Genomic DNA, 15,162 nt, shown 5'->3' with positions numbered 1-15,162 from the left:
TAGCTCGCTTCGTGCTACAGCCGGCACGGCCGAAGACACTGCCAACCTACAGTAACTACCCACAACAACCCACGATGCCTAGCTATGACGCCATAGCTAACTAGCATGCTAGCATCCATTAACACACAGTTTAGCACCAATACTTGGTTACAACAAACTGCCTAGAGTGTGTTAACACACTAAACAGATAATTCATGTCCGTGTCTAGTTCCTTTCATAACGCATAACGCAGCAAAAATTAAACGTTGGCTAGCAGCACATTAACATTGGAAACAGCTCTCCACCGTTGCTAAACGTTACCAGTAGCTACCCGCTAGCTAGCTAGCCTCGTGCTTCGATACTAACCTACAATAATTACCTACGGAAACCTACAATAACAACAATACTAACCTACAATAACTACAATACCTAACTACAACTAACTACCTACCTACGATCTAATACATGGTTTAAGCTTTACTCAACACCATATGAGAAGCTTACCTCCTGCTAGAGAAAAACACAACCTCTCCCGATGGCTCTCTCTCTTGTAGTCTACCCATACATACCTACCTACCATACACATCTACCCATACACATCTACCCATACACATCTACCCATACATACCTACCCATACACACCTACCCATACACATCTACCCATACACATCTACACATACATACACATCTACCCATACATACGTCACATACAAATCTACCCATACATACACATCTACACATAAACATCTACTCATACATACATACACATCTACCCATACACATCTACCCATACTTCCCTACCTACCCATACACATCTACCCATACACATCTACCCATACATACCTACCCATACACATCTACCCATACATACCTACCCATACACATCTACCCATACATACATACACATCTACCCATACATACATACACATCTACCCATACACATCTACCCATACACATCTACCCATACATACATACATACACATCTACCCATACATACCTACACATACCTATCTTCCCATACACATCTACCCATACATACACATCTACCCATACACATCTACCCATACCTACCTACCCATACACATCTACCCATACATACATACATACACATCTACCCATACATACATACATACACATCTACCCATACATACCTACACATACCTATCTTTCCATACACACCTACCCATACACATACACATCTACCCATACATAAACATCTACCCATACACATCTACCCATACATACCTACACATACCTATCTACCCATACACACCTACCCATACACATCTACCCATACACATCTACCCATACATACATATATACACATCTACCCATACATACATACACATACCTATCTTTCCATACACACCTATCCATACATACACATCTACCCATACACATCTACCCATACACATCTACACATACACATCTACCCATTCATACATACACATCTACACATAAACATCTACTCATACATACATACACATCTACCCATACACATCTACCCATACATACCTACCTACCATACACATCTACCCATACACATCTACCCATACATACCTACCCATACACATCTACCCATACACATCTACCCATACATACACATTTACCCATACATACACATCTACCCATACATAACTACACATACATATCTACCCATACACATCTACCCATACACATCTACACATACATACATACCTACACATACCTATCTTTCCATACACACCTACCCATACATACACATCTACCCATACACATCTACCCATACACATCTACACATACACATCTACCCATTCATACATACACATCTACACATAAACATCTACTCATACATACATACACATCTACCCATACACATCTACCCATACATACCTACCTACCATACACATCTACCCATACATACCTACCCATACACATCTACCCATACACATCTACCCATACACATCTACACATACATACACATCTACCCATACACATCTACCCATATATACGTCACATACAAATCTACCCATACATACACATCTACACATAAACATCTACTCATACATACATACACATCTACCCATACACATCTACCCATACTTCCCTACCTACCCATACACATCTACCCATACACATCTACCCATACATACATACCCATACACATCTACCCATACATACATACACATCTACCCATACATACATACACATCTACCCATACATACATACACATCTACCCATACACACCTACCCATACACATCTACCCATACACATCTACCCATACATACATACATACACATCTACCCATACATACCTACACATACCTATCTTCCCATACACATCTACCCATACATACACATCTACCCATACACATCTACCCATACCTACCTACCCATACACATCTACCCATACATACATACACATCTACCCATATATACCTACACATACCTATCTACCCATACACACCTACCCATACTTCCCTACCTACCCATACACATCTACCCATACATACCTACCCATACACACCTACCCATACACATCTACCCATACATACATACACATCTACCCATACATACATACACATCTACCCATACATACCTACCCATACACATCTACCCATACACATCTACCCATACATACATACATACACATCTAGCCATACATACCTACACATACCTATCTTCCCATACACATCTACCCATACATACACATCTACCCATACACATCTACCCATACACATCTACCCATACATACATACACATCTACCCATACATACCTACACATACCTATCTTTCCATACACACCTACCCATACACATACACATCTACCCATACATAAACATCTACCCATACACATCTACCCATACATACCTACACATACCTATCTACCCATACACACCTACCCATACACATCTACCCATACATACATACACATCTACCCATACACATCTACCCATACACATCTACCCATACATACATACACATCTACCCATACATACCTACACATACACACCTACCCATACACACTTACCCATACACATCTACCCATACATACCTACACATACACATCTACCCATGTATACATACACATCTACCCATACACATCTACCCATACATACCTACCCATAAATACCTACCCATACACATCTACCCATACATACATACACATCTACCCATATATACCTACACATACCTATCTACCCATACACACCTACCCATACACATGTACCCATACACATCTACCCATACACATCTACCCATACATACCTACACATACCTATCAACGCATACACACCTACCCATACACATGTACCCATACACACCTACACACCTACCCATACACATTTACCCATACACATCTACCCGTACACATCTACCCATACATACATACACATCTACCCATACACATCTACCCATACACATCTACCCATACATACCTACACATACACACCTACCCATACACACTTACCCATACACATCTACCCATACACATCTACCCATACATACCTACCCATGCATACATACACATCTACCCATACATACCTACCCATAAAAACCTACCCATACCTATCTACCCATACATACATACACATCTACCCATACATACCTACACATACCTATCTACGCATACACACCTACCCATACACATGTACCCATACACACCTACACATACATACCTACCCATACACATGTACCCATACACACCTACACATACATACCTACCCATACACATCTACCCATACACATCTACCCATACACATCTACCCATACATACATACACACATCTACCCATACATACCTACACATACACATCTACCCATACATACATACACATCTACACATACATACCTACCCATACACACCTACCATACACATCTACCCATACACATCAACCCATACATACCTACACATACACATCTACCCATGCATACATACACATCTACCCATACACATCTACCCATACATACATACACATCTACCCATGCATACATACACATCTACCCATACACACCTACCCATACATACCTACACATACACATCTACCCATACACACCTACACATACACATCTATCCATACATACCTACACATACACATCTACCCATACACAACTACCCATACACATCTACCCATACACATCTACCCATACACATACACACGCAGAGTACAAACACACACGTACATGGAGTGCACACACACAGACACACACACATGCTCAGTGCCAATTTACAGGAAAACAGCAATAACATTTTATCATGCTGGAGTAGGGCCTGATAGAGCTGCCCTTTCCAATACCTGTCCACACACACACACACACACACACACACACACACACACACACGCTGCCTGTCCCGTCCACACAGCTAATTTGTTGATTTCAGATGGAAGGTTGGGCCGTCTCCGACAGAGCATGACGTTCCCTTAGAGCAGAGAATGGCCCCGAATGACAATTATTACCACACACACTCTTCTTCTGTTTTTTCCCCTCTATCAGGTTCTTTGTCTCACTCCCTTTATTTTCTCCTCCCGATGTTTCCCTTTCTCTCTTATATTTATTTTCAACATTTATTTTCTGTCAATTTCTTTCTTTCTCTCTCTCGTTCTCTCTCTCTCTCTCTCTCTCTCTCTCTCTCTCTCTCTCTCTCTCTCTCTCTCTCTCTCTCTCCATCCCCCACTCCCTCTCTGGTCTGTTTCTTCTCTGGCTCGTATCTTTCAGTCTGTCTGAGGAGCAGCCCTGCTTTTAATGATGCTCCAGAGGAGAGGCGGAGGAGAGGGGAGGATGCATAAATACATATACAGTTACACTCCCTCTCCATCCCCTCCCTCTCCATTCCCGCTCTCTCTCTCCCTCCCCATTTCTCTCTCTCCCCCTCCTCCCTCTCTCTCCCCCTCCCTCCCTCTCTCTCCCCCTCCCTCCGTCTCTCCCTCCCTCCGTCTGGTTTTAGTGGATTGGATTGAAAGCATATGTTCCAGAGAAGAATTAAAGATAGACTTGCATGTTACCTCTTAAATGTGTGTGAATGTGCTTGTTACCTCTTTAATACCTCTGTAATAATAAGTGTTGAGCATGCTTCCTCTCCTGTGGTTTAGAGAAATAATTAAAGCTAATGGTAATGAACCAGACAGTTAATATCACAAATTACCTCCACCTGCTGCACATGACACAACAGCAGGCCCTCCATCCCTCCATCCCTCTATCCCTCCCTCCATCCCTCTATCCCTCCATCCCTCCATCCCTCTATCCCTCTATCCCTCCCTCTATCCCTCCCTCCCTCCATTCCTCCATTCCTCTATCCCTCCCTCCATCCCTCCCTCCATCCCTCCCTCCCTCCCTCCATCCCTCCCTCCCTCCCTCCCTCCCTCCCTCCCTCCCTCCCTCCCTCCCTCCCTCCCTCTATCCCTCTATCCCTCTATCCCTCTATCCCTCTATCCCTCTATCCCTCCCTCCCTCCATTCCTCCATTCCTCTATCCCTCCCTCCATTCCTCCATTCCTCTATCCCTCCCTCCATCCCTCCCTCCATCCCTCCCTCCCTCCATCCCTCCCTCCATCCCTCCCTCCCTCCCTCCCTCCCTCCCTCCCTCCCTCCCTCCCTCTATCCCTCTATCCCTCCATCCCTCCATCCCTCTATCCCTCTATCCCTCTATCCCTCCATCCCTCTATCCCTCCCTCCATCCCTCCCTCCCTCTATCCCTCTATCCCTCCATCCATCCCTCCCTCCCTCCATCCCTCTATCCCTCCCTCCATCCATCCCTTCCCGTCTTGTCTTGTCTCAGCTGGGGTTTTTTCTCATCCTGATAGCATTTGTTTCTCCGTCAGCTGTGATGGCGTTGCACTGTGTGTGTATAGAGGTCAATCCTGTTAAAGCGTGACATGTCCTCTTCTCCATGTAAATTAATGGCACCGCTAAAGAACAACACTGGAGCTAAGGCTAATAACCACGACTGTGATAGGATAGGGAGGTGGGCTCATGGCTAATAACACAACTGTGATAGGATAGGGAGGTGGGCTCATGGCTAATAACACGACTGTGATAGGATAGGGAGGTGGGCTCATGGCTAATAACCACGACTGTGATAGGATAGGGAGGTGGGCTCATGGCTAATAACACAACTGTGATAGGATAGGGAGGTGGGCTCATGGCTAATAACCACGACTGTGATAGGATAGGGAGGTGGGCTCATGGCTAATAACACAACTGTGATAGGATAGGGAGGTGGGCTCATGGCTAATAACACAACTGTGATAGGATAGGGAGGTGGGCTCATGGCTAATAACCACGACTCTGATAGGATAGGGAGGTGGGCTCATGGCTAATAACCACGACTGTGATAGGATAGGGAGGTGGGCTCATGGCTAATAATACAACTGTGATAGGATAGGGAGGTGGGCTCATGGCTAATAACACGACTGTGATAGGATAGGGAGGTGGGCTCATGGCTAATAACACAACTGTGATAGGATAGGGAGGTGGGCTCATGGCTAATAACACAACTGTGATAGGATAGGGAGGTGGGCTCATGGCTAATAACCACGACTCTGATAGGATAGGGAGGTGGGCTCATGGCTAATAACCACGACTGTGATAGGATAGGGAGGTGGGCTCATGGCTAATAACCACGACTGTGATAGGATAGGGAGGTGGGCTCATGGCTAATAACCACGACTGTGATAGCCATGAGCCCACCTCCCTATCCTATCACAGTCGTGTTATTAGCCATGAGCCCACCTCCCTATCCTATCACAATTGTGGTTATTAGCCATGAGCCCACCTCCCTATCCTATCAGAGTCGTGGTTATTAGCCATGAGCCCACCTCCCTATCCTATCACAGTCGTGTTATTAGCCATGAGCCCACCTCCCTATCCTATCACAGTCGTGTTATTAGCCATGAGCCCACCTCCCTATCCTATCACAGTTGTGTTATTAGCCATGAGCCCACCTCCCTATCCTATCACAGTTGTGTTATTAGCCATGAGCCCACCTCCCTATCCTAATAACCACGACTCTGATAGGATAGGGAGGTGGGCTCATGGCTAATAACACGACTGTGATAGGATAGGGAGGTGGGCTCATGGCTAATAACCACGACTCTGATAGGATAGGGAGGTGGGCTCATGGCTAATAACCACGACTGATAGGATAGGGAGGTGGGCTCATGGCTAATAACACAACTGTGATAGGATAGGGAGGTGGGCTCATGGCTAATAACCACGACTGTGATAGGATAGGGAGGTGGGCTCATGGCTAATAACACAACTGTGATAGGATAGGGAGGTGGGCTCATGGCTAATAACACAACTGTGATAGGATAGGGAGGTGGGCTCATGGCTAATAACCACGACTGATAGGATAGGGAGGGGGGCTCATGGCTAATAACTGCGATAGGGTGTGTGTGATAGGAGAGGGAGGGTGATTGATTTATCATTAAACAGAGGACAACAGCTCCATGTCAGTCAGCGTATCTGGCCGCTCTAACAAATGATCTGTGCGCTCCAACGCACTTTATTGTAGCGCAGCCAGAACACAGGCACTGGGAGAGTCCCTGTGCGTGTGCGTGTGCGTGTACGAAGGGGGGGTGGATGACGTCAAACATATGTCCCACTTAGACAGGGAGGCGTCGGCTGGGGTAGGTTGGAGATATGGAGGGGGAGTGAAGGAGTGTGGCAGCAGTATACAGACATGCACTGAAAAAGCCATAATGACTGAGACTTCCATTAAAAACAACACAGTGTCACTTATCCCACATTTCCAAAACACACTAAAACCCAAGGCAGGATAGACTGAGAGAAACTACAAACCAAGCCGGGAGAGACTGAGAGAAACTACAAACCAAGCCGGGAGAGACTGAGAGAAACTACAAACCAAGCCAGGAGAGACTGAGAGAAACTACAAACCAAGCCAGGAGAGACTAAGAGAAACTACAAACCAAGCCAGGAGAGACTGAGAGAAACTACAAACCAAGCCGGGAGAGGCTGAGAGAAACTACAAACCAAGCCGGGAGAGACTGAGAGAAACTACAAACCAAGCCGGCAGAGACTGAGAGAAACTACAAACCAAGCCAGGAGAGGCTGAGAGAAACTACAAACCAAGCCGGGAGAGACTGAGAGAAACTACAAACCAAGCCAGGAGAGGCTGAGAGAAACTACAAACCAAGCCAGGAGAGACTGAGAGAAACTACAAACCAAGCCGGGAGAGACTGAGAGAAACTACAAACCAAGCCAGGAGAGACTGAGAGAAACTACAAACCAAGCCGGGAGAGGCTGAGAGAAACTACAAACCAAGCCGGGAGAGACTGAGAGAAACTACAAACCAAGCCGGGAGAGACTGAGAGAAACTACAAACCAAGCCAGGAGAGGCTGAGAGAAACTACAAACCAAGCCAGGAGAAACTACAAACCAAGCCAGGAGAGACTGTGAGAAACTACAAACCAAGCCGGGAGAGACTGAGAGAAACTACAAACCAAGCCGGGAGAGACTGAGAGAAACTACAAACCAAGCCGGGAGAGACTGTGAGAAAAGGGAGCAATAAAGGAGAGAGACATTTTGTGAGAGTGTAAAATACATTGAGAGAGAGAGTAAATGTCCCAGTCTTAATTAGTTAGTAGACAACTAATAAAGACTGTGGTAGTAATGGTAGAATGAGAGCCAGATGGAGGGAGGGAACGAGGAAAGAAGAGGGAGGGAGGGCTGGCTTAGGAAGCCCATATTCTGTCCTTAAGGAGCCATGATGGTTTAATAGTGATATTGAGAGCAGAGTAGAGTTATTGTCCTGTAAGCTACACCAGGGTCAGGCTGCCAGGGCTTCATGTGGCCAACTTTACACTGTCTTTAAAACTGTTACAACACAACGACTAGCACTACTCACCAGACAGACAGCAGTCAGTCACTTACACCCACTCTCAACGCTCAGGACCTAACACTCGCTGTTTTGCTTTCTTTCGTACTCGCTCCTCTTCTCCCCTTCTCTTTTCTGTTGCTTTCCTGGTGTGTTGTGATGTAATATGGAGGTGTGTTGTGATGTAATATGGAGGTGTGTTGTGATGTAATATGGAGGTGTGTTGTGATGTAATATGGAGGTGTGTTGTGATGTGATTTAATATGGAGGTGTGTTGTGATGTGATTTAATATGGAGGTGTGTTGTGATGTGATTTAATATGGAGGTGTGTTGTGATGTGATTTAATATGGAGGTGTGTTGTGGTGTAATGTGGAGGTGTGTTGTGGTGTAATATGGAGGTGTGTTGTGGTGTAATGTGGAGGTGTGTTGTGGTGTAATGTGGAGGTGTGTTGTGGTGTGATCTGGAGGTGTGTTGTGGTGTGATCTGGAGGTGTGTTGTGGTGTAATATGGAGGTGTGTTGTGGTGTAATGTGGAGGTGTGTTGTGGTGTAATGTGGAGGTGTGTTGTGGTGTAATGTGGAGGTGTGTTGTGGTGCAATATGGAGTCGTGTGTTGTGTTGTGGAGGTGTGTAGTGGGTAATGTGGAGGTGTAATGTGAAGGTGAGGTGTGTTGTGGTGTAATGTGGAGGTGTGTAGTGGGTAATGTGGAGGTGTAATGTGAAGGTGTGTTGTGGTGTAATGTGAAGGTGTGTTGTGATGTAATGTGGAGGTGTGTTGTGGTGTAATGTGGAGGTGTGTTGTGGTATAATGTGGAGGTGTGTTGTGGTATAATGTGGAGGTGTGTTGTGATGTAATATGGAGTTGTGTGTTGTGGTGCAAAATGGAGTCGTGTGTTGTGGTGCAAAATGGAGTCGTGTGTTATGGTGTAATGTGGAGGTGTGTTGTGGAGGTGTGTTGTGGTGTAATATAGAGATGTGTTGTGGTGCAATGTGGAGGTGTGTTGTGATGTAATATGGAGTCGTGTGTTGTGGTGCAATATGGAGTCGTGTGTTGTGGAGGTGTGTAGTGGGTAATGTGGAGGTGTAATGTGAAGGTGTGTTGTGGTGTAATATGGAGGTGTGTTGTGGTGTAATATAGAGATGTGGTATGGAGGTGTGTTGTGGTGCAATGTGGAGGTGTGTTGTGGTGCAATATGGAGGTGTGTTGTGGTGCAATATGGAGGTGTGTTGTGGTGCAATATGGAGGTGTGTTGTGGTGCAATATGGAGGTGTGTTGTGGTGTAATATGGAGGTGTATTGGTTCACCTGAGGATGTCACACCTGATACCTTACTGAATACTCATCACTCACCTGACGTGCTACTCTCTCACAGACATTTCCTGTAGCTATTGGTCCTTCTACCGAGTACTGTCTTCATCCCTAGCTTCTGGAGGCAGAGTGCTGTTAAATGAATGGGGCTGTGTGTGTCAGCGAGGTTTATGGCCCCCATGTGCTCCTTGGCCACCACTTGTCCTCTTTCTTCCATGTTAGAGGGATGATGGAGGATAGGAGGGGTAAACATCAATACTGCATTAGGCAGCGTTCCCCAGTCCTCCACCTAACCAGCCATTAACACTGAGAGATGGAGAAGAGAGAGACAGGACTCTGGGTTCAACATGGGTCACCAGCTCTCTCTCTCTCTTTCTTTATATTACTCTTTCCCTCTTTCTATTACAACATCACTCTCCCTCTTTCCCTCTTTCTATTACAATATCACTCTCCCTCTTTCCCTCTCTCTTTCTATTACAATATCACTCTCCCTCTTTCCCTCTCTCTCTTTCTATTAAAATATCAATCTCCCCCTTTCCCTCTTTCTATTACAATATCACTCTCCCACTTTCCCTTGCTCTCTTTTATTACAATATCACTCTCCCTCTTTCCCTCTTTCTATTACAATATCACTCTCCCTCTTTCATTTTACATTTACATTTTTGGTCATTTAGCAGACGCTCTTATCCAGAGCGACTTACAGTTAGTGAGTGCATACATTATTATTTAATTTTTTCACACCCCCGTGGGAATCGAACCCACAACCCTGGCATTGCAAACGCCATGCTCTACCAACTGAGCTACATCCCTTTCCCTCTCTCTCTTTCTATTACAATATCACTCTCCCTCTTTCCCTTTCCCTCTTTCTATTACAATATCACTCTCCCTCTTTCTCTCTTTCTATTACAATATCACTCTCCCTCTTTCCCTCTCTCTCTTTCTATTACGAAATCACCCTCCTTCTTTCCCTCTCTCTCTTTCTATTACAATATCACTCTCCTTCTTTCCCTCTTCTCTCTTTATTACAATATCACTCTCCCTCTTTCCCTCTCTCTTTATTACAATATCACTCTCCCTCTTTCCCTCTCTCTCTTTCTATTACGAAATCACCCTCCTTCTTTCCCTCCCTCTCTTTCTATTACAATATCACTCTCCCTCTTTCCCTTTCCCTCTTTCTATTACAATATCACTCTCCTTCTTTCCCTCTTTCTATTACAATATCACTCTCCTTCTTTCCCTCTCTCTCTTTTATTACAACATCTCTGTCTCCCTCTCGATCACTGTATCAGTATTTCTGTTTCACATGCTCTTTCTCTTTTCCTCTCATTATTATTCTATTGGCCTACCAGTATCTCTCTCTCTCTCTCTCAATCTCTCTCTAAACCTCATCCCCCCTTTTCTTCCCCCCCCCCCCTACCATTCCCTTTCTACCCTTTCACACCTCCCACACCTTTACTTCTCTCCCTCCATATTTTTCCTCCCTTTCTCTTTAACTAACCTCCTCTCTTCTCTTCCAGGTTGGGTCTGGACCCTAAACTGCTGGCCCAGATCCTGAACATGTCATCAGGCAGGTGCTGGTCCAGTGACTCGTATAACCCAGTACCAGGCGTCATGGAGGGAGTCCCTTCTGGTAACAACTACCAGGGAGGCTTTGGGACCACGCTCATGGCCAAGGTCTGTTCTGTTCTACCCTACCTAGTTATGTCTGGCTGGATGTCTTTGTACGTCCGTCTGTTTATCCCTCCATTTTCATCTCTCCTTCTTTCTCTATCAAGTTTGTTTTTCTTATTTATCTTTGTATTTTATTCCTCTTCATCTCTCTCTAGATCTCACTCCTCCCTTCTGAGCTCTGTCTCTCGTCTACTCTGCTTTTGTTGCACATAAACATACATCTAACATCCCCATCTCTCTCTCCTCCTGAAAGGACCTGGGTCTGGCCCAGCACACAGCCACCAACACTAAGACCCCTGTCCCCCTGGGCTCACTGGCCCATCAGATCTACCGTGTCATGTGTGCCCGCGGCTACGCCAACAAGGACTTCTCCTCTGTGTTCCAGTTCCTACGCGAACAGGAGGAGGAGCCAGAAAAGAAGGGGGACTAGAACCCCTTCCCTTATCCCCCCCAGCCACACCCCTACTTCCCCCCGTACACCCCAGCCACACCCCTACTTCCCCCCGTACACCCCAGCCACACCCCTGCCTTTACCTGAGGAGAGAATTGGTATCAGAGGGGTACGAGAACTTGAGATAGAAGTTGCTCCTTACTGCTGATCCAGGGTCAGATATGATTTAATCTCCCTAATGGTTAAGGTTAGGACTGGTGGTAGGTTAGGGCAGCCTCTACTTCCCCTGGCCAGGGAGGGGGCAGGGTGGTACGCGTGGTCTAACACAATGTGTCGAGGGGATGACGTACGTAGGTTTAAAAGATCATGTTTGACAGATCAGATAATGTGGATTACGTTGTACTTCCTGTTCTTTGTTTTGGGTTGTTTTTGTTTTTCTTGCCGGGAGTTTGTCTGTTACCCGTGTTACAACCGATGATCCTGCCTCTTTGTCAGAGAAGAGAAAAAACCGCAGCAGCTCCTCCTCCAGGACTCTGTGGTTTAGTCTGGGTGAACAGACTTAGATAGAGAGACTGACCACGTCCCACCTGTTCAGCAGTAGCCTGAAATAATAATAATACTAATAATGATGATGATGATGATGATGATGATGATGAAGATGCTATAGATCTGAAGACAGTTAGGGAAGGGCGTACCACTACCCTCTGTCTGAAGACTCTCACATACACACTTGAGCATTATATACATGATAACCAATATTACATTACCCCATACCATATGGGCTCAGATGTTTACTCATTTTGTTACCCTGTCTTTTTTTGGGGGTGGGGAGGAGGTAGTTGGTGGGTGGGATTTGGGAGAAGGGGTGTGGTAGGTAGTAGTGGTTCACTGATGTAAACCTCCCATTATTTGTTCATTCATTATCCATCCATTTATTCATTTTTTTTCATTCACTTAATTTTTTATTCAGTCACGTGTTTTCAACTCGAGCACAGTAGTGTTTGTTCCGTTTTTTTGGGCACATCCACCATGCTCACTTCTCATTATACAGACCCACTGCTGTCCAGTACTGTGAGCCGCTATTGGCAGCAGCTCCCAGGTCACTATGCACTCTGACCAATCAATGTGGAGCGGGCCCAGTGAGTCCTTTTGATATACTTCCTTTATTGTAGATTCTGCGTCTGATTTGATATACATCTATACTGGAATTACAGCTTCTGTTTTACATACATCTGGAATTTCAGTTTGTGGCTTTTTTACTGTCTGTCAAAAAATGTATTCCTCTGCTCAGTACCTCTCCTTTGTTGTTTTGTTTCACTTCTCTCTTTTCACGCTTGTGTCTCTCTCTGTCTCTCTCTGTCTCTCTCTCTGTCTCTCTCTCTGTCTCTGTCTCTCTCTCTGTCTCTCTCTATGTCTCTCTCCCCCCCATCCCCTCTTGTCTTGCTCTCTCTTCTTTGTGTCTGTTGCTCAGAACATGCAGCATGTCTGTGTAAAGCGCCACTGAGTGTTGTCTCTATCTCAGCCTGCTCTGTGTACATAATGTATATTTCTTTTGTTGACGGTATTAAAGGAGAACCAGAGAATCCTCGCTGTCACATGTTTTTCTTCTTGCTGTATACTGGTACATTAATAGAGCACCTGTCTCTCTCCTCTCTCTCAATTTCAATTCAATTTCAATTTAAGGTGCTTTATTGGCATTGGAAACATGTTTACATTGCCAAAGCAAGTGAAATAGATAGAGTTTAGTCTCTCTCTATCTGTATTTCTCTGTCCTGTGAAGACATCCTCCATCACACTACTGTCTGAAATAAAGAGGAGGTTCTCTCTAATCTCAGTCTCTCTGTTTCGGTCTTTATAAAAATATAACTCTGTACCCTTTGTAGCTGTTTAAAGTTAGGCTCATGTTGGCCACATGTCGCAATTTAACTGTAATTGTATTTTTTATAAACACACATTTCTGCTACAGCTCTGTCTGACTGGCACAGATGACACCATCTCAATAAAACACAGCGCAGAAAAACACAACTGAAAAAATTAATAACCAAGCCATGGTTTTTCCCTCCCATTTCATTGTAATGATGGAAATAAGAGTATCATTCTGACATTAGTGCTTCCATTTCTCCCTGTGTGACGCTGGGCGTTATACGAGCCTCTGGTAGAGAGCTTGAGGAACAATGGAACAACAGACAGGCAGGCAGTCGACCACAGAGCTGAGGCCTGGCACAACAGAGCTGTCGTCTCAGGGCCATGGTGAGCACAGACAGGGCAGAACTTTAACTATAACCATGAGTAACATAACATCTGTGTCATTTAGAAGACGCTCTTATCCAGAGAAGATTACAGGAGCTATTAGGGTTAAGTGCCTTGCTCAAGGCACATCAGCAGATTGTTCACCTAGTCGGCTTGAGGATTCAAACCAGCGACCTTTTTGATTACTGGCCTAACGCTCTAACCGCTAGGCTACCTGCCTAACCCTGGGATAATGTTGCACACACCTGACCCTAACCCTGGGATAATGTTGCACACACCCGACCCTAACCCCAATTAACCCAAACCCAAGTCTACGGCAACACCCAACGAACACACAGCAGCAAAACCGTCCTTATCTCCTGTGAATGAAGAGGATGTCACTAATAACTCAAAGAATCCTTCAGTGTCAGCAACCAGATCTGTCGTCTCGTTGCCACGGGGAGCACAGACAGGGCAGACACCTGACAGACCTGAACTTGAACTAACTTGAATCCAAGCCTACAACAAGGGTGTGGGTACAGAGAATGCCACTCATAACTCAAAAGGAAAAACTTCAGTGTCCGGCTGTTAGCAAACACCCAGTGCAGTAGACTTGAGGCAAGAAGCTGTGATCACTTCAGTGTTAAAGGTGGATTTGGACCCACCGGTGAGTCGTGGCTAAATCCTACTAGGTCGAAGGAGAAGCCTAAGACAGAGTTGTACATACAAACATTTCACTCCAGTCCAGTAGCATATGAGTGTCCTGGCCAG

At 45.2% G+C, this 15,162-nt stretch overlaps 1 protein-coding gene across 1 annotated transcript in view; it reads left to right on the top strand.

Moving 5' to 3' along the window:
- LOC311133029 (3-hydroxyisobutyrate dehydrogenase, mitochondrial-like) overlaps nt 1-13,991 on the top strand; it is a 55,414-nt gene extending 41,423 nt beyond the window's left edge. Inside the window, exons 7-8 of the mRNA XM_084166447.1 lie at nt 11,618-11,774; nt 12,025-13,991. Of these exons, the coding sequence (XP_084022573.1) occupies nt 11,618-11,774; nt 12,025-12,201 (334 nt within the window). The 3' untranslated portion in view covers nt 12,202-13,991. The remainder of the gene's footprint in view (nt 1-11,617; nt 11,775-12,024) is intronic.
- Nucleotides 13,992-15,162: the final 1,171 nt, after the last annotated feature.

The sequence above is a fragment of the Coregonus lavaretus genome (assembly GCF_964263955.1).
Source record: "Coregonus lavaretus genome assembly, chromosome: 7".
In the NCBI taxonomy this organism is placed as follows: Eukaryota; Metazoa; Chordata; class Actinopteri; order Salmoniformes; family Salmonidae; genus Coregonus; species Coregonus lavaretus.
Note: the sequence above shows the minus strand (reverse complement) of the source record. Positions and strands in the feature narration are given on the sequence as shown.